Source organism: Plectrocnemia conspersa, unplaced genomic scaffold (assembly GCF_051122295.1).
Source record: "Plectrocnemia conspersa isolate PC_06_02 unplaced genomic scaffold, ASM5112229v1 ptg000002l, whole genome shotgun sequence".
In the NCBI taxonomy this organism is placed as follows: domain Eukaryota; kingdom Metazoa; phylum Arthropoda; class Insecta; order Trichoptera; family Polycentropodidae; genus Plectrocnemia; species Plectrocnemia conspersa.
In genome coordinates, this window is record NW_028277166.1 from 5,512,646 (window position 1) to 5,535,528 (window position 22,883).

At 28.6% G+C, this 22,883-nt stretch overlaps 1 protein-coding gene across 4 annotated transcripts in view; it reads right to left on the bottom strand.

Moving 5' to 3' along the window:
* The window catches only part of exp (expansion), a 174,203-nt gene that overhangs the window by 30,135 nt on the left and 121,185 nt on the right, over positions 1–22,883 (bottom strand). For all 4 annotated transcript variants that reach the window (XR_015812599.1, XM_088205016.1, XM_088205015.1 and 1 more), the window contains 2 exons: positions 985–1,057; positions 403–570 (listed from right to left, as the gene is read on the bottom strand). Coding sequence is in view for 3 of the 4 variants with exons in the window: in XM_088205016.1 (XP_088061142.1) it covers positions 403–570; positions 985–1,057 (241 nt within the window). In the remaining variant the exon portion in view is untranslated. The remainder of the gene's footprint in view (positions 1–402; positions 571–984; positions 1,058–22,883) is intronic.

The window sequence follows — 22,883 nt, forward strand, 5'->3', positions numbered from 1 at the left end:
AGCTATTGAATATATGGGAGTTTGTTTAAAGGGCATCGCGATTTATCGGACACCATAGATCCATCTAACCATAAAAGTCTCCGTATCGACCTTCGTCCGATGATTAATCCAATTTATTGTATCATCGTGGTCAGCGAAACAACCGCGAGGTCTCAATAAATACAATAAAGACACAAAAACATTTGAGAACCGCACGCATAGCGATAAGATATTCAGCGTACAACGACTGCGTCCTTGCGAGAGAATCCTTTTTGTTGGCATTTAAATGGTCGATATTAAAAAAATGTTGTAACCAATAATCAAATTACGTTGAATATATTGTAGCATGGACAAGAAAGGATGAGTGAAGTGACCCTGGAAGGTTACATATGACCTTTGCAAGGCATGAGACTTTTTACTTACTTTTACTATTTTTTCATGTTCTAGCGCCTGGCCAGGAAGTTTCAAGATATCCTGACCTATGGAATTTTCATCATTTGGAGCTGCTGATGTACTCTTCACGTAGACGTTGCTTTTTGAATAACGTCTGATGAGGATATTTCCAGCATCGTCCATCTTGATTTTAACACCCTGAAATTAAGCATAAAATTAGCATAGCGTTATGAATTTATAATGAATGAAAGTTTTAAAGCTTTATTTAATTGGATAAGTTTTCAATATATATAATTCACATTCGATATGGATTAATTAAAAGTAACTCAATTTTTAGTACATTTTTTGAGAAGCAAAACATAAATATTTCTACCCCTGTCTTACTTTTTGAATCAATCATAGTTTAGAATGTCAAATTAAACATTAGAGTTTTATATTTATATTGTCATTAAAAAATTTACTTAAGTTTGCTAGGACGAAAAAATAAGATCAGTACTAATTGGTTATCAATAGATTTTTTTATTCATATGCATTTTTTAATTACTCTGTGATTTATATATAAACTCGAATTTTTAAGAACATAATAAATAAATAAAATATGTATGTACATACCTGTCCTATGTGCCTTTTAATATCATCTGTCTTTTGGTCGCGCATAGGATTGTCAAAACCGCAGAGTCCGATTCTGTAACAATAGTAAAACAAACAATTAAATCTATTGTCAAAAAGGCTTATGCAATAATATATATAATCTAGATACGAATCGTGCAATTGCATAATTGCGAATCGACCTTGTTTATAGAAAGATTAAAATCATTAAGGAAAAAAATACAATGTCACAGCAAAGTTTCCAATGGTCCACAAATATGGTCCGGAACTAATCATTTTTATATCGAATTTTATGGGAAAAATATGTATGCGGCAAAATGCCATAAATGGAACGATTTGTCACGTTTTAAAGGCAATAACATTACTCAATTGTCTATCTGTGGATTAGATAAATTCTATAAATAAGTAATACTAAGAAAAAAAATATTTATTGTAAGAGGCCAAAATTAAAATAATTAGAGCAAAGTTTAGCAATCTTTAGCAACGCCTTTGGTTGTTGTTTGACCAAAGGCCTAATTAAGGACCAAATCGTGACCCGTTCACTGTCACAGAGTGACAGGGTCCTGACCATAAGGTCGCGTTGCATAATGCAATTGTCTAATTTTTGTTGTTTATATTGGATCGTGATATTGCATTATTGAATAAAAATATGGTTTAATCATATCATTTAATATATACTTTAAATAAATATGTACTACATACAGTTATATGTGATACAATATATCATTTTAAAAGCAATTTGCTACAAGTGAGTAAGCACATTTCGACAAGTCGCTTTTGATACTTTTGGTCCGTGGACAATCTACTTTTTCGGTACTACACATTTTTTTTGTATTATTATTATTATTCGGCACCATTGTCGCTCTGACTTTGTGCTTAACATTTAATAAATAAAATGACGTTGTGCTTTTCGATCGAGTGTTGATTTTACGCCCTTTATGCGCTCAAGAAATTTGATAGATACAAAAGTGACGGTTGAAGACAATGTTCATTAAACATGCTCTTTCCTTTCATAAAATTTTATAATTACAACTCAATAATAAATTAGAAAGCTGATGATCTTTAGGAGATTGGAAAAAAATAGTGTGTGAATCTTAGAAGTACTTGAATAGAATTCAATGTCGCAATTCCATGCTCAATGATTGATGCTTGCAACCTTCCGAAACAAATTGGACCACAGTCAGAGGGCCGTCTATCTGCATAGATTTAGGGCTCCCTAATGAGTTCTTCTTGGCTCGTTTATCATCATACCGACCACCGCTGTTAGTTCTTCAGACCATATGTGAAGAATACTTGTAATTGAACGGTCACTCCACGAAACTGATGCTGAGAAATGTGGCAATGTTACTTCTCGTATTTGCGTTTTGGATAATTGTGGCGTGGAAGATAAATTCGAGATTAGATTAATTGAATGACTCGAAAGGCTCGAGTTGCACAATAAGTTCAACGCTTTGCATCTGGGTTTATATCTGACAATTATATGGAGTTGGAGCGATACTTAAAAGTGATAATGTGACACAATAGGGCTTTTGAGACTGTAATTTATGTGATTACATTGCAAAATCACCATTTGAACATCAGATATATTTCCACACATTATAGATTTGATATTAAATTATTATTCAACACCATCCGGCTACTGGCCAAGAGATTAACTCTATTTTTTTTCTCCAACCACAGCACCATTTTTTTATCCGCATCAAAGACCTCGCAACGGCCTTGCTTTGGGCGGGGTCCGACGACGGAGTCATTCCACTCACTGATCTATTTGGACCTTCGATTTTACGCACTCCAATAATTACTTCTGCGGCTATAATAATACCAAAGGCAATCTAACAGCGGTCAACACCCTTATTGCATCCACGCAAATGTGATCGGTCCGTGAAAATTTTTCGTTATCGAGCCGTATCATTGAGATACACACTGCAGCAGCCGGTTCCAGCGCGATCTGGAAGTGCACGCTTCATTTAGCAATTGGAAAGTTGGCAAGGCTCGGCAAGAAGTTCTTGTAGTAAGAAGTCGACCAGACGGCGAGTTACGTAAAACCGTGAAATGGTCGCCGGCGGGAACGCTTTGGCACGTGATTCACGATCAATTTTGATGGAAAAAAAGTAATGACATATCATTGTGTCGATTTTTAAAGCCTTACCACTTCCTAAAAAATATAATAGGATTTAAGAGATTAAGACTCAGATGCTCAACTCAAGGAATATTATATAAAATCAAGCGTTTTATAGTCTTGACCCATGACTAACATAGATCAATAACATAATAAAAATCAAATAAAAATGCATCTCTTAAAGACCGTTCTGTGAAAGAAAGTATTTTGGAACGAGGCGATAATTTCAAAAAGCGAAAAAAATAAAAACTTCTTGATGAGTCCATTAACGTGGGACGCTAATGGACCTGACGGTCATCAGCTGTTGGCCGTGAAGATGAAGACAACGAAAGCGACGCCGTGACCGAAAAATAAAATTTACACTAATCACTTTCATCGGTGCTTTTTGAGACGTTAAACCAAAAAATAGGTTAAAGTTCTCTATAAAAAAAAGTGTTAAAAAATTAATAAAACACACGGGTAATTAAAATTTACGATTATAAAAAAACATAAATCATTGAAAAATACTAGAACTATTAATAATAAACATTGTTTTAATCCAAAATAATGTAATTAAGATTAGGTTATTAAGTTAATACAGTGAAATCTCAGTATAGCGAAGCTCACGAGACCGAAGAAAAAAATTCGTTATAATGGATGTAATGAAAAGGAAAATTGATAGGAATCAATAAAATAAACAAAATAGATAAATATTTTTTTAATGAAAATTATGAAAATTAAAATATAATAGAACTGTTCAGCGAGAGCTTATAATAATTATATTCATCTGCCAGCACAAGTGTTATTTTAATGCACTTCAAATTGCAAACTAAAATTGACCATAAGATATGCATTTTTATTCTTTAATCTAATCCTGTGACGGCGAAAGCAAAGTGAATTAAAAATTAAATCCTCTTAAAACAAAAAGTCAAATCTCTAGAATTTATTGTAAAATTAGTAATATGTATTTCTGACAATATGAATAAAATGACAAATTATTACTCTTGCAAATTAATAAATGAGAGAAAATAATAATTATTTTCATCTGCTTCTATGCTTCGCTTTTAATAGTGCTAGATAAAATGGATCATAAGAGAAGCATTTTTATTCTTTAATCTATGTTTCACTAGCACGATAGACGAGCGGTACAAGTCGCTGACTATTAACTTAAAAGACTTGTGCTCGAATCGCATGGACTTTAGTGTTTTGTATGTAAGGGAAAAATTAGTAATTTTTAAATAAATATAATACTGATCAATAATCACACATTAGGTTTACCTAAATATTACATATGCTTAAAGTAATCGTACATATAATGTATGGATTTTTTCTAAAAATAAGTTACTTTACCTAATAGAGAAGTTATTTGAAACAAAAAAAGCAAATTGGGATTCAGACTAAATGTGATAATCAAAATCTTTGCCACATTAACATATGTTATGTCATATACTATGATAGTTAATTTAAGTTCATAAACTTTTTTAAGTAACTGATATATTTCTACATTATTTTGTCAATTAAATACAATATACGTGCTGCAACTGTTACCTATATAAATAAGAGCAAGTTTGCTTGCTTTTAAAGCTTAATAAACTCACAGTAAAAATTCTGTAAAAAACATATTTACGAGTTTTTAGTGAGATAGACAAACAGAAGGACAAACTTTGAGAATTGTTGTATATATAATATATACAGAATACTCCTGTTCCGTATTATAATAGTAATAATAATCAAATAGCTATTACTAGTTGAAAAGGTTTGATGACAAATATCAACATAATAAAGAGTTGAGATTACAACTTAATTTTCAATGAAGCGTATAATTCTTATTTTCCATGACCATTTATTACATAGTGATCATTATGAATCGGCAAATATTTATGACTATATGATTTAATTTGGTAATTGAGTTTTTATTTATTTATACTTCCGTTTTTTTTTATGTAAAGTACAACTATCGAATTATGTCGTTAAAATAAAAGTATGAAATTATTAAAGTGTATGCATTTTTCAATAAGCACACAAAAACGTATTTAAAAAATGATACAATATGAAAGTTTTTATTGTTGCTCTAAAGAAATCCAGAGTGCAAACATTTGCGGTAAGAATGTCGCAATAAAAGGCGGTCATCTTTAAATCCTACACCTTCTGAGAACTTTGATAAGATTGTATCATCCCTGCTGAAAATATTTATAGACCAGGTAGCAAAACCGAGGTTTTCCTTCATGATTCATATATGTAAAATATATTGTCTTGACAATTGGAAGTTCTTGCAGACCATTATTAATTGGGAACGTATTTGGTTACATTATTTTTTTTATATTTCTAGACAACATAAATCAAACGAGTAAGAAAATGTTTGTGTGTTAGTCACTAACACACAAAAGTCAAATAATTTATTTCTTACAAAAAATATATTTGTAAATAAATTAAAAATATCTCATTATCAAATGCATATTGATGCGGCGTTAAGAGGGCAGAAGCAATTCATTGCCAACTGTGTCTCAAAACAATGGCCCGACCCACGATTTAGACATAGCAAAGTGTTAAAATAGTGTCACGAAGGTGTTTCCGAAGGCCCATTCCCACGTCATATTTTTTATCATCCCAACAATACGCAATTTCCTGTATGCAATTGAATAAATACTTTAATAGGCGTTTCCTGCAGACGAAACTGAAACTGAAAGTTCATTGACGGTCGATAAAGTCACGAGAGTTCTTGAACAACTGGTTCTTATATTGTACCATATGCTTCATGCATGCTATACAAACACAATCACCAAAAATTAACAATGAATGTGCTTTTCAAATTGCTGTTTATCAAAGAGTATCCAATATCCTCATCGATCATCATTACAGTTTCAATAAGCCACGCAATCACTGAAGCCTGAATCCTATCGATCTTGGCACTGACGAGACCTTAAGCCTTGAAAATAACAATGAGTTCTCACACCTCTTGGACAGGATCCTCGCTTGATCGATTCTCACTTTGTTGATCGCTACACTAAAAATACAACTTTCAATTTTATCAAGCGTTCACCTCACATAACGGATATCAATATGTTTAATGATAAAAAATGTCATGGGCGTCCTTGGATTCGTTTCGCTCGAATTAACACTAGGGTCAACTATAGGTTACAAATATCCGCAAAGACAGTTGTGTTTGTTGGTAGGCAAAGGTACACGGTTGTGCGGTCGTCTAATTGGCTTATAAATTCAACAACAAATGGTTTCATTGCTTTTAGGTACAAAACGCTGTGTTTGCACAAGTCCTTTTAAGCGACTCTACCATATTTCATGCGTTTTTGTAGTGTACACAGTACAAAAAGTAGAAAATTCAGTACCGGTCGGTGGAAGTAATACTCAAGGTTAAAGGACCCATGTGTGGTAAGAAAGTAACCGAACTGAGGTTATAAACACAGTCAGTATTAATATACTAAGAGCTAAAGCAATAAATATGTTATTTTGCATATTTTGATCTTTGATATACATTTTTCGATAAGCTATTTCAAAAATTATAGATTAGTACCCTTTATATGTATTCTATTCAATGTTTGGTTAATATATCTTAACAAATTTTTAATTAGATATTTTCATAAAAGGTATAGTATTTTTTCAGTAAAATGAAATGACATGTAAATAAACTTACATCTTATATAAATCATGTAGAACATATATAAAAAATCGTCATTCTAATTTTTGTAAGACTATTACTATTTTCTATTTTCTAGCGGATATTTAAAAAATTAAAAAAATTATTACTTCAGTAATTTTTTTCAAAAAAAATATTTTATAACATAATTATTAACCAAAAAAATAAAAAAAATACTAAACACACTTTTTTAAAGGTAAATATGCCTAATTCTTGCAGGCTTTGTATGGTTTTGCTTCAACGCAAAAAAATGTATGCATTCATATAAAGTATAGCTAATAATTAGTAGTGTGTATTTAAGGGCAAAATCTTTTTTTTAATATTGTAAAATTAAATATATAAATTTAATATATTAAAGTAATAAAAACAGCATTTTTATATATAGTAAAAATTCAATATTTTAGTTTTGTAGCTATTATTTTTTATTACTTATTTTTTAAATTTTGCAACAAAAATTCATTTTCAGAAATAAAAGTATTAAAAAATGTATCAAAGAGATTTTAGTTAATCATTATGATAAATATTCTTGGCATAAAAAAATATGCGGTCTGAAAATTTTATCGCTTACAATTCACCGCCAGCAATTTACCGCCAGTAATTAATTATTGAATTTATATAATTTGAATAAATTTATATAAATTAATTAATAAATTTAAATCTAGTGATTTGGGAAAAAAATAATAATAAATTTATATGAATAAATTAATAATTTTTTTCGTCATTTTTAATTGAAAATAAGTTTAATTATGTGTTACAGTTTCAGTGGACTTGTACATCAATCGTTTGATACATTTTATCTACCCAATTCGTAAAATTATATTCATAATATTGAAAATATAACAGTTGCGAAACGTCAATTTGCTGTTCAAACCCAAACCTAATGAAATTTCTATTTATTATAGTTTTTGAACATACATTAGATTAATTAGTTTATGTTTGGTTTGGGTTTGAGCAGCATATGGACATTTCGCAAATGTCAAATATATATTAGAACCCTCTTAAATGATATAAAACCGTAAAAAGCGAATTTATATAAACACATCCCATTGCTTCTGAACAATAAAATATGCTAGACATCATTTGTAGGCTATAAATTGTTTATGCGATCAAATGACGCGGCGGTTAATTGCTGGCGGTGAATTGCGGTCGATAAGTTTTTCTAGACTTAAAAATACTATAATAATAATGTTTTTCTGCATTGTTAGAATTTTGTTTTAATCAGTAATTAATAAATCATAATCTAAGGATATTTTAAAAGAAAAGCTAAAGCAGTTAGCACTAGAATATGATCTTGAAAAAGTATATTTAACAATGTACATTACGTTCATCATTTTTATTTCAAGCACTCATTTCTACTTTTACCAAAACATATAAATTATTTACATTTTAATTAAAAATCAGAATCTCTAAGTAAATATTTTCTAGGAATAGGAATATTAACTAATATATTTTCTTCTTATGCAAATACAAATACACGTGCATTAGTTTTAAATTCACACACGTTTAATAATCATTCTTACATATACTTTGTTGTTATATTCAAATGATCATTAAACAAGGACACAAGATTGATCTCCCTGTCCATCTTGAGTATTTAATTAACGTTGATAATAAAAGAAAAAAAAATACACAGCCTCATTATTCTTAGCTTTTTGACGTTTTAATGAATGAGTAAGAATATTATTATATTATTGCTGACCCCGGTTTAAGCAAGGTTGAAAATTCAATTCGACAATAATGCCATTGTGGTTTGTTTTGTCGGATGGAATTTTGTATAATTCTGTAAAAGATTATCCCTTCTCTGGGCTCTTTTATATATGATTATAATAGCTTTCTCTGCTTAATGCTATTTATTTTAGATAAGGTATGAGACAAGTTTAGTATGAATAAATCTTTCGAGGGAGACCATGCCTCATAGATCAGTATTGGGTGTCTTCCAGGGTTATGCGAGGCGAATGATGGATTGTTAAAGGTAAACGGTGTATTATTTTACGGCATTAATCCGTTCACCGCAAAAAGTAATTGTTCGTAGTTGGATTACATAACAATGCAGTGGAATGAAATGGACGCAGAAATTATAACATGACTTCATTGTGAAGCAAAGAGCTAATTTTGCAATGCGCGAACTATATTGTAACGCAACTTTAATACTATATAAATAATTGAGGCAACGAAAAATAAATATATTTGTGTAAGTTCAAGAGAAATTTATCTATTGTCTATCGAGTAAAATATAAATGCGTATTTTCACTCTCTATGAAAGTGAGTCTTAATAGATCAGCAATGCCTCTTTGAGAAACGTTCAATTTCAATAGACTTCTATAGTAAACTATTAGTAAAAATAATATAGATCCATTAGTTCATGATAGTTGAATACGACCCGAATAAATAGTTTTCTCTTTTGAACTCTAAATCTCAGTTACTTAATCGAAAAATATTCATAAAAACGTATTTATTTCCGGTATATATATAACATTGCAATTATATGCTTTAAATGTTCGTTTTTTATTTATTAAATTTTATTTATTTTACGGTCCATTTATTTGAAACTGAATCAACCATGCTTTCAATATGATTAAGCAATAATACGCGTATTTATTTCTCGTATTGTGAAATATATTTGACAGTCGTCTCACGCGACAATGGCGACAATTTTAATTGAATTGTACGCAATGCGTTTATGCAATTTGATACTACTGTTTTTTCGCAAACGCTGGGAGAAAATAACGATGGTAATTAATAAATTTGGCAACAGTGAAATTTAGCGACGCGTACTGTAATTGATGATGTTTTTTATTATTTATAACAATGGCCCACATCGGAATCGATTTGTTTCATAGAAAGTATTGCGTATGTGAAGTTATTCGAAAATATAAAAATTACGAAGAACGCATTCTCTCTCAATTATTCCGATTCGTCGCCTGTGAGAGAAAACGCTTCTGATGCAATTTTCAGAGATTGGCATCGCAAAATTGACTCCATCTTGACAAATATTTGGTATTGCAATGATTGTAACAAAGTAAAAAAACTGCATTAATTGCAACTATAATGCGAAGTTAGATGTGTAAATATCATTGTAACAAGTTGCAATTTTATTATTAAATTTAATTAAAAACGTTTTGTTGATACAAAACTAACAGTAAAATATGATACTTATATATGTACTTATTTTTGAAATATTATAGATTATATCTATAATATTTTTATAATACAAAAAATAAGTTCACCTAATTAAAACCAGCTATTTATAATATTTTTATTTAACAAACGGCGAAAAATTGCTATAAAAAATTCTATAAAAATATAATTAAGTCTACTTAATAATTACTGAACCGTAGTTGTATTTTCAGCTTTTGCTAAATTTTTTTTTAATAACTAAATATATTTTTACAAATTCAATAATAAAATATATTAATATACAAAATTCAAGTAGTGTACTAAAGAATTTTAATCAGCAAGCTATCGTTTTAGAACTTCTCGATAACCCAACGAAATTTTTTCGTTTAGATTTTGTTGTTAAAAAAACATACTTTGGAGTGTCGCAAGGATCAAATTTCTGCCGTTTAATTTCTTTATACTATTGATAAATGCCATGTCAAAATATATATGAAAAAGCTAGAAATACTACAATTTCATAGGATTTAAAAAAAAATATATTTATATTAAAATTGTATATGACATTCTTATGCTTAGCATAATACAAAATGTACAGAAAATTTCAGAACTGTAGTAATTTAAAATAATTTATATAAAAATTTTGTAATCATGTTACACATAATTTAATTGTGCGATAGCAATGCCTACAATTTAGGATAAAATTAGATACGTCTGACGATCAAAGTGGAAGCAGCTGCTGAATACAAAAAATCTATGATATTTGTAAATAAATGATAATGAAAACCATTGGCTAAGTTTTTTTAAGAATTCTTCAATGTGGCTCATTGTTTGATTTTAAACTGTTTCGAACTCATCTTTGTTTAAAATGCATTTAGCATAAGCAATGAGATCTATGAACCAATATTATTTTACAGAAGTTACACAACTCATTTCAACATAGATTTTAAATTTGTTGTTACGTTTTTGAGTGCTTTTAATGATTTATATAACGTTTGAGTATTGCCATGCTTGAAAATTATAGGTAGCGCTCGCTAAATCGCTATCATTCCGATCGGTGTTACACTAATGGCTAAAACACCCCTTTTACGAGAGTGTAGCGTGTAAAAAGCGACATAGACAGTAATAAACAACTCGATTGGTTTAAATGTACTTACGCACGGTACAACATTAGCGATAATCTGGCAGTTGGCGTGTAATAGATACGATACGAGAGGACGCCATTGTTGCTGCGTTTCATGATTCACGAGCTAAATATTCATCAGCGGACATTTTATGATGTGGATCTGGTGTCTTGTGCGTTGTGCAACCAGCGAATTTACTGCGAAACTGAAAGTTCATCCGCGCCCATTTTCGCTATCACCTGACATTTATTGCCCCAGACGCGCTAAAGGAGTGCCGCATTTTTTCAGACTGGCAACACTCGAAGGAAGAGATAGATTTAAATGATAATATAGTAGCACAAGTAAGAGAAAAATTTAATTGAAAATAAGTTCTACTTATCATTAGACCCAAAACTTCCAAAGCTTCCAATTTGTTTGAGTGTATGTACATACATATATTAATATCACATACATTAAATTAAAACGTGGCAAGGGTATTTAATATTACATGATTTAAAAAATCGAATATATGTATGTTAATAAATACAATTTAATCATTGTATTATGTATTCTACAATACCACTCATAATAAAAAAAAACATTCATATGAAAAAGGGCAAGTGTCTGTCAAGTATAGTATATGAACAATTTCCAAGATTTTTGGAAGGCTTGGAAGTTTTATTTTTTTAGTGAAGTGATTTGTTAGTTATTGTCAAACTTGATGCACATCATATTAAATATTAATTTAAATCAAGGATTGCCAAACTTTTTAGATAGAAGAATCAAATATTATTATACCAAGTTCTTTACAATTGAAAACAATTATAAAATAACTAGCTAAGTAAAATATGTATTTAATAGCAAGAGCTTATTAAACTACATAGTATTTTGTTGAGGCTAGGAGTTTGAGGCAGAAGAGCAAAATATTAGTATTATGACAATTAAGATTTCATTTGAGTCATAATATATTTTTTTACGAATTGAGTTGACTTAACAAGTTTTAATGGTTATACCAAAATTTTCAGATTTTTTATGCTTATTTGAAAAACATGTATAGCTCATTTTTATAATAAAAGTATCAGTATTAGTTTTTAATCGATCCAATTTGTTCAAAAATTTTAATGTTAATGATTCATTTACCATTGAAGAAGTGACACTACATAACAATTTAGCTACACTTTTGGATTCAACTACAGTTTTTTTACCAGTAATTAAAAAATATGTATATCGAAGTCATTAAGTTGATATTTATTGTTGATAAAAAATCATTATTTTATTTATCACTAAAAATATTTATTATGTATATTAGAACCATTATAGAAAAATTTGGCATAAAAGAGAAAGTTTTTCCAATTATCACTGTCATTGATGTAACAGATTTATGAATTATTGTAAGAGACATATTGCATGCACTTGACCTCCAAGTACAAAATTGTGCCATTTAATGACCTTTATTTATCATTGATTGATAAATTATGCATCGATGCATTTTAGCCATATTACAAATTCCGACGACCTTCGATTCCCAAGAAAAAATAACTGGTTTATTAATCTATTTGGGAGAAAAATAACGATTAAAAATACATATGAATAAAATTAATAACATGCTACTTGAGCAACTTGATTTGTGTTATTAAATTACATGTTTTTTGCAACTGACAGCCCTAAAATTAGATCTGAGAAAAACCCATACATACTAATTAATCGTAACGTATAAATTTGCGGTTAAAAAATAAATTATTTATGTTCTATTTTATTTTAAAGACAGATGCCATTTGCGCGCGTGCGCGTTTCACGTCAATTCGTAATTCCGTCATTTGACTAAATTACTTTTTTATTTATTTTTAATTAATTAATATATGATATGCAGCATATAAAAAATATGATTGAGGACCATCTATGAAAAGTATAAAAATAGAGCCAGATCAAATTTCGCACGTAATTGCCGTTTATAACAAACGGCAATAAAACGATAATGGCGGTCGTTGTCGTGTTTATACACGAGCCAAACCGCCGACCTGACTTATGGCGGTTTTGCGGCGTTTCCTAGCCGCGATTATTTCGGAATGGCAGCCATTTGATATAGCCGATGTGGCAACTGGCGGATAATTTGAATGCCTGCTCCGATATATAATTGTTGTTCTGGCACGAGTGAGAGTCGTGACTGTGGAGAACAGGGCCGCATTCGGCGACCTTGCGGATACGTATTTTCTGACCGGGCCTGATGCATATATGACATTTCGTTTGTGTTTAGCTGCATACAGTGTGTATAAAATATGTACTTCCTACTTTTACGAGAGTATCACGTTTTCGGTTCCGTAACAAGCTCCTTTCGTTTGCCTCGACTGAACCGTCGCGAATTATCAGGAAGTTGTGCATAACCAGACACGGGCGAATGTTTCCTATTTTTATGGTAAACGGCGACGAAATTAGCCTCGGTAAAATTTGCATTTTTATGCCGACGATTTAATTTATAGATCACGATAAGGCGAAATATGCAGTTTTAAGCATGCGAATGTCAATAAAATAACAGAGAAAGTGAAAATAAAGACTTTTCACTGCTGCTATAAACAAAGTACAATTGGAAGAAAAAATAATTATTTACTTATATTTAATTAACTCTAAGAAAGCTTTTGCTAACGTTTAATCCTTTGAGCGGTATCGCCGTACATGTACGGTGGTTGATCATTCACTGTTTTAAAGTACCCTAGATAATTATATATAGGGCTTACAAACCAAGTACCTGCGTGTTTTTAAAAGACCAGATAATTTTAACGGGTACCCGGTTCTTTTCATTTCAATATAATGTTTAATTTTTTTTAAATTTAACATCTGTTGTCACACGATTTTAAAGAACCAAAATTATCCGTATTTTTTTCTATTTATAGATTAGTTAAAACTTTCCGGACAACGATATTCGGTGCTTCTATGAAGTCCGTTAAAATCACAGCTTCATACAAAGTAGGTAGTGATAAGCAGGGTGTCGAAAACGTAAAATGAGTTATGGTTAAGATGCAAGATAATTCAAGATAAAATTAAAAATCCAAGATATATAATATTCATAAATTTGAACTCCGGGTCAGTATTTAATAGTTGAAAAAAATTACCCGGAACCAAACCGGGTACCCGGTTCCTTTATAAAAATGCCCAAGAACCGGGTAATTAAGTTGGTCGAGTATTTGGATACCCTAGTAATATATATATATATATATTATATATATATATATATATATATATATATATATATATATATATATATAATATTATATATAAGAAGAAATAATAAATATAATATAAATATTTTTTAAAATTTGATTTAATGTAAAATATTTATATAGAAATAATGCCAATAAATTAAGAGTAACATAACAAAAAATATTTTATATTAATATTCATAGCTTCTAAATTGATGTGAAAAAATCTACAAAAACTGAGTTTTATATAAAAAATATATAAAATTAAATAATAGAAATGTATTAAAAGAAATTATTAAATCTTACAAAAAATAAATCAAAGCAATAATATTTTTAACACTTGTTACAATGAAAGCAAAACCTCAAAATCCATTAGATGTCAAACTTATGACTTGCATGTTGCAATATTTATTTCGTACTCTTTAATTTATTGATATTATTTTGTATAGAAATCATTAAAAAAATTAAATTAAAAAAAATATTATATATATATAACGGTTTCTATTTCTTCAGTTATATATGTAAATACAAAACAAATGTAATATATGTAAATATATAATTATCTGGGGTACCTCAAAACAGCGAAAGATTGACCGCCGTACATGTACGGCAATAGTGTGTTATCTTCACAGAACGCAATGTTATATCATCTCTTTTTTTATGAATTCTTGGGCAACATAGTCATTTTTATCAAATAAATTTCAAGTTTATAAAATAATGATCTTGTTTATTGATCACTCTGTATAGTACAATGAAAATAGCTATCTTAAAAACTTCGTATAAAACTCAATAAACTGTATTGCAGTTATAATCAGGCAATCCTTATATAATATATTTAAAAATAAATTGGGCTACATTAAAATGCGCTACTAACTAATTACGAACAAAATATTGAGCAATAAATTATTTTTTTCGTGGGAGTTTAACAAATTGTATTCTAAATAAATAGAACAACAAAATAATTGGCTTATAAAAAAAACATAAAAATATGTTATATAGGAACAAATTAGATTTATACAATATGTAGACTTTTGAAAAGCAATACTGTCAATCAATTACTACGATATAAAAAACTTTAAAATACGAGCCTAGAAACAGTACATTGTTATTACTGTACGTATTCTTTGTCATTATTGTATGGTTTTCGCAAGTTAAACTTTTACCAAGGGATGTACTGGAAGTGGAGCTAAACAAAAATGCTATTTGTTTAAAATAAAATTAACTGACAGTACTCACAGACTCTCAAGATATATATCAACTGAATTCAGACCACAAAGAACCAGAGACCAAAGAGACTAAGGTAAGGTTGTAATATTGGAAATCAAATATCAAAGCTAGTTAAAATATAATCTATTTTTTTACTTATAAAACAATACTGCCGTTTTCGCTAGGGTTTGAGCAACGTTCTGGAGTTAACTAAGCGTCAAAAAGACCGTTGAAAATGCTAAAGTACATTACTTATTTGTTTTTGTTTATGGCAATAAATTTATGCACTTAGAAAAAAAAGGCGCAAGGATATTTATTACTGATTTGAAAAAAATCATTTTTTAAATAAGTCCAATGCGTTACAATGGGAGTGAATCAGTACCAACTAGGTAATAAATAATACTTATAAGTGAGTATTTACCACTTATTAAATATGTATATATATGTGAGGAGTACGTTTTTTATTATGGCCAAAAATTAGGGTACACTTTGTCAACATTGATGTGACGGCAAGTAAGGCAACATATTATTTGGTAGGCCACGACAGGAAGACGACGACTATATTTTCGTAACATTGTTTTCAATACAACATGTAAATAGTTTGTATGTTTATTCAATAAATAGTATTGCAGCAGCGCAATTTGTGTCTAGCTACCACCTATCATCAACTGTTCGCCAAATTATAATTTACAATCAATAAATTCCATTTTGCAACTGGGTTAATTTTATAAATAATAGCGCATTTTTATAAATACAAAATTGAATTTGCTGCGGGGACCTGAACCTGTGACTCATGAATTACTAGTTTAGGCCGTACTATTGTGATTGATATTTCTCGATTTATGAACTAAATAATAATATTTATAAAACTCACGCTTTGGGTGCCAAGAAATAGAACAGGTGCAACACTTTTATGACGTTATAATATAATGAAAAATAAATGAATATTAAAAATAAATAAATGAATAATATTCGAAATTATGAATAAAAAATATATATTGATCCAATAAAAGATAATTCGGTTCGATTACGGAATGTTTATTACACCACACTTGAGTTGCTATTCAGAAAAAAATATCACAGCATAAATTCGCGCTAAATTAAACGTTCAACATAGACAAGTCAACTATTTTTTTGCTCGCAATCAAAACGATTTCACGCCATAAACCTGAATGGTCGTTCTAAAATGCATGTTCCGATAAACTTTTTCGCAAACGTTTGACGCAAACAGCAATTAAAAACATTCATTGCATATTATTTATATTGTCATTTTATATTATATGTAAATCCTTGAATGTCCATAGTGAACGTTGCTGGTTCAACGACATGTTCACATGGCAATTAACGCGAAATACGAACGTTCTTTATATAAAAAGAAAATTACGGCGAACACTTAGTCCGAGCTGTTCGTCAGAAAATATGGAAATTTATCAGCGCTCGGACCAAATGTTCGCTTTGAAAAATTTCACAGGCAATTCGTTGTCAATTTGCCGCAAGGTCACCCACTTCCACTGCAATTACGGGCCGATTTCTTATTATGGAAAATAAATTAACGGCAACATTGGCCGCCGGAACGAATGCAAATTATGCTTATTATTTTTATGTTGAAAAAGGTTAAGGTTCAATGCTGGATAATTAGGCTAGAATTAGACGGTGTACTTGATAATGAAAGGGTATGGACTAAAATTGCAAAATTAGATCATATTCTTATGTTGGAAACATATATAATTAAAACCATTCTCTTCTTACTTTAAATTTATTAGGCATAGCATACAAGAACAGCTTTAAAGATGTCAATAATGTATTCACTTGTATGGGTCAAAGATATTCTAAATATGTCAACTATAACTTGATTAATTTAGCTGTTTAGTCAAAATTTTATAAATATTTTCTCAAGCACTGTCAAGCGCTAGAAATACAATTTTTTTTATGGCTTTATTTTTACAATGCAAATCAAGTGCTAATATTTTTTCCGCAGCTTGTTTAATTTCAAGATATATATAAACTTACATTTATTTAATTAATTGGTGACATTTCATTAAGCAGAGCATTAATTTCTATTAAAACAAATTTTTAGTTGAATTTAGCGCGTAGTGATAATGTTTTAATAGACACATTATTAAAGAGAAACCACGAAGAATAAACATATTTCGATTAAAATCCATTTATCTAACAAATGTGAGTATTAAAATTCAAATTATTAAAAATAATTAAGAGTAATTAATAATTTATTTACTATAAAAAATTGGAAGCATTAAACATATTTCTTATTAAAAAGACATTTCAAAGCTACTTTAAAAAGCACCATAATTATAAAATTAGATCTATGCCCCATTTATACATGCATATATAAGATAATATATTTTAAACGTAGTTAAAATTGTTGTGAAAAATCTGATATTATATTTTATAATGATACTTAAATGTATATTTGTTTAATAATCATTAACATCCAATGCAATAATTACTAATGTCAACATTGGTTTTAATATAATTATTATATTAGAAACAATATGTTTCGATTATTGTAATAAATGGAATAAATGTTAATTAATATAATCCATTTTATGTTATCTGATATACTACAATATAAACAAAACATATTCAATATATTTTTCTGCAAAAAACTACTATTTATATATAAAAAAAAAAAATTCCAAAATTTTTTTTTGCAATTTGAGAATTTTTTATTTACGATATAAGTTTAACAAACTTATTTAACTCAATAAAATATTTCAAGAAATACCTTTTTTTTGTAGTAAAAATACTACGTACTGCTGCTGAAAACAGCTATTGATATTAATAATAAGAAGAACAGATCTTTTACATTTTCACGTTGCTAAAAAGGACCATTATTTTACAAAAAAAGTAAACATGAAAGGATTTAAAGTATTTAGGTTATAAAACAGACTTAATAATCTCAAGAATATTTGTTATTCATTATCTTTTTATCAATAATAAAAAAGTATTACAATTCATGCTTAAAAAAACAATTTTCTCGTTGTTAAAAACAACAATTTATTCACAGAAAAGTGAATTTAGAAAGACTTATCTAGTATCTAGGTTGTGAATATTAAAAAAAATATTTTGTAAATTACCATACTTTTATGTTTTTATTACAAAAATAAAATTAAAAAAAATAATTCATTCACAGAAAAGTAAATATCTCAGGATTAACAGAATCTAGGTTGTAAAACAGGTTAATTTGGCCTAGAAATATATATTATAAATTATACTCAATTATTAGAAATAATACTACAATATGAAGAAAATCATATTCAACATGTGTTGCTGTCAAAAAGCAGCTATTAATGTTGTTAATTTTTTTCACGGATATTCTAAAAATTTCTACTTGTTAAAAAATCAGGATTTTGGTTGTAGTAGCAATAAAAAAAAATACTACAATTCTTGCTAAAAAAATTTGTTTATCTTATTAATATCATAAAAATTTTTCTCGTTGTTAAGAACAACAATTTATTAACAGAAAAGTGAATTTAGAAAGACTTATCTAGTATCTATGTTGTGAATACAGATCTGATTATTAAAAAAAATATTTTATAAATTACCATATTTTTATGTTTTTATTACAAAAATAAAATAAATTCCTAAATTCTTGTTTTCATTAAAAAGAGCAATTGATTTACATCTAAGGATTACCAGAATCTAGGTTGTAAAACAGGCTAAATTAGCTCAGGAATATATATCATGAATTATATTTATTTATTATTATAAAAAAAGTACTACAGGCTGAAAAAAATAATATTAAATATATGTTTATTGCTGCTAAAAAACAGCTATTTATGTTGTTAATATAAATCACGGAAATCCTAAAATTTATACTAATTAAAAAACAATTTCATTATAGACTATATAATCTCAAGATCAATAACAAAAATATTTTAATATGAAGTAAAAAGTAATTAAAAATATATTGGTATTAAAAGATTATTATTATTAACTTCATGTTGTTCAAAACAAAAATTTATTTACAATAAGTAAACATCGAAGGATTTACGGTATCTAGATTATAAATTAGCTAAATTACTTTGAAAAAATGATCTTTCAGCAACTAAAAAAAATATAATTATTTTGCTACTAAAATGTCGTATTTTTATGTTTTTATTATGAAAATAAAATAAGTTTTTAAATCATTTTTGTCACTATTCACAGAAAAGTAAACATCTAAGGATTTACAGTGCCTAGGTTGTAATATATACTAAATTTACTAAAGACTATAATTTCATAAATAATCTTTTAATTAAAAATAAATATTTAATAATTTACAATATTTAGGTTGTACGGACTAAATAATCTCAATAATATATTTTATTAAATTACAAAAAAAATACTACAATATGAAAAAAATGCCAGTTAAATTATTTTTTTGCTTAAAAAACATCTGCTTATTATTATGTTATTAAAACTTAAATTTTTCTCGTTGCTAAAAAACAACAATACATTTACAGAAAAGTGAAAATTTTACAGTATCTAAGTTGTAGATACAACCTAATTTAACTAAAAAAATTATAAACCATTTTTTTACCAAGAAAAAATACGATAAATCAGGAAAAACATTTCGAATATATTTTACTACTAAAATACCATATTTTAATGTTATTAGGTAAATAAAAAAAAATATCATCGTTAAAAAGAACAATATATTCACAGAAAAGAGAGCATCATAGAAAATTGCTATACCGTTGTTATACCGACAAATTAACTTTTATTTGCTTATAGGTTTTGGTTGTGATCATTTTATAGACTCAGATGTAATATCGAAAAAATGCAGGCAAAACTTTCATGGTCAAAATATATTTTATAAGTATGTATATTGCACTTCTTAAATAAATTATTACTAATACAGTTAACAAAGTCTCGAAAAAAAAATGCAGTACTAAATAAAAAAATATATTAAGCCAAAATCATCAGAGCTACAGAATTCATTATATCTATGATATATGTATAAAGAAATTTAGACAGTTGTAAAATATTTTTTCTTGACCCTATTTTTTGAATTATTCACTTTCATACAATCCATTAAGATTGTTTAGCGCACTTATGTGTTGACACACGCATTTGCCTAACATGATCAGCAGAATCCGGTTTTTGTGTTCCGGGTCCAAAATATTTCTACGATAACGCCGTTTTTGGAAATTTTCACTCAAGACCGGTTTTTGTCATCACGAGTTGCATCGATGATAGCTCAATGATTCGTCCTCGGCCTTGCGGTCCAACAAATGCGAAAATTGTGCAAAACGATGGGTAAGGTGTAGTAGATTCTTGGTATAACCGCTTATGCAACTTTATCGATCACGTATCGAAATGCGAAATGGGTCATTGTTTATCCGTTGCGTTGGCATAAATTAACATAAAAATCGATAATAGCCGGTCAACGATAACCTTGGCAATACATGACATTACAAGAAACGCCCAAAGCTATTGTTTCTGCTCTGATCCGTTTCGAAATATCAACGAACTTGCTGATTTATAATCGTGTTTGTTAATCTTTAATAGCTTTTTGGCTTCCAAATGATTTAAAAAACATCAACTAGATAATTGGACATGTTTTGAAATTTAAACGGAAACTTGGTAAGGAAAATCGCACGTCAGGGCTGTCAACTTTATGGCTGTCGCCTAAAGGTCAACGTGTGGTTGTCTTCTAAATATCAACGATCTCGTTCAGGATGTTTTTTAGGTCGAATGGATCAATTTGTCATCCAAGGCCGTCTTAATAGGGTTAATAAACTGTGACTAGTTTAAATGTAACGACTTCCTAAACGCGTTTACTCTTTTAATTTGGTCGTTAGCATAAAAAAAATATGTTTTACTATAAATATTTATATGCCTAAATTTACGATCTTTAAATACGTGACTAATTAAATAGTATTTTTTATAATAAACATGTTTAAGCTACAAGTTAAAAACAAAACTATAGGAGATCTTGAACTTATTGTTTCATTTTAAAATTTATTTATGCTTATACCTAATGATATTAAATTTGATTTAAACACTTCGTTTGCAACTTCAAAACAATACTTAAAGCAACTTAAACACGAACAGAGTGTTAAATCTCGATCTTCGTGACTATGTGCTGAAACAGTGCAAAAACAACACTTAACACAAAACCTATATACTTTACTTCTGTTGTTACTCAACCAAAGCAAATACTCGCTAATTAAGCCGATTGTTAATTTCGAACACGCGCCTCAAGATAAACTACAGCATTCAGCATCCAGATAAAGGGGTTGCAACCCGAGCTTTAAAGCACGTGGGAAAGCTCCGCATTGGGAAGTCGTGAATAAACAACGAGGTGTGTGCTCTTTGTGCACTTCGACACCTCATTTTATATTGTGGATAATGAATTCGTGTCGCCGATGGCGGACGATACTGAAAACGTGAAGCCCTCCGAGGAAAGGATTCGGTTTCTCGGAACGGCTACACGAAGTGAGAAGAGAATAATGAAATTTTCTCGGCTCTTAAAGGGTACATCGTATAAATTAACGACCCCATTTAGTCGCGGGTGGTGGCTATAATTGGGCAAAGGAAAATAGTAAGGAATGGGGAAGTATAGAGTTGCTTTGTTATGAGGTGATCGATATGCACTTTGTTGTTTTGGTGTATGTTAATAAATATCATTGTATGTGTTTGCATATATATACACTGAATAAAATAATAGTGATTTTTGTATTATTACAATAATAATATATAGTTTATAGACTGTTTTTATTTATCTATTTAATTCTTTGACATAAAACTTAAAAATAATTGATTTAATGATAATAAATATTTATTCCAAAAAAATTTAATGCTTAAAAAAATAGCTCTAAAGAGATTCAATCTTTTTTATTTACAATTTATATTAATATCTGTAAATTAACATTATCTGAATTATTAAAATTTTTTTTTGATCAAAACATCAGTTCATTTTACGACATTTTGTAACATTGCTTTTATGGAAATGTAAATTAACATATGTATTAGAATGCTGGGAACCAAGTGGCACTAATAAGTCATTTTACCTCTATAGTGATGTTAGTGAATTTAAAATTGAGGCCATCAATATGGATGTAATAAGCAATTGGTCGTTAAGTACTGTCGTATTTCAGTTAAATTTAATATACGAAAGAAATATTATACAGAAGCAGTTTAAAGCACTATTTTCGATATATATTTTTGTGATATAATAATATAGATTTATCTAAAAAAGCAACAAGAACATGCTTTGAATTAAATTGAAAGTAAATCACTAAAATTTATTATGTGTAAAAAATTAAATACATATTTTTAATGGATAAATTTATATTAATATAATATGTAGAAAAGCATGGTTAGCAAAATCTGTATTTTTTTTGGTCGCTTTATATGCTTTAAGCATTTAAACAATATTTTTACATATGCTTTCAGCTGAATTTTATCTAAAATAAAATAATTTACGATATACATTTTAGTATAAATCTAAAAGAAACTTCATAGTAGGTAAAATATAACAAAGAAAATTGTGATTTTTACACAATAAATACGTTTAACCTATTTCC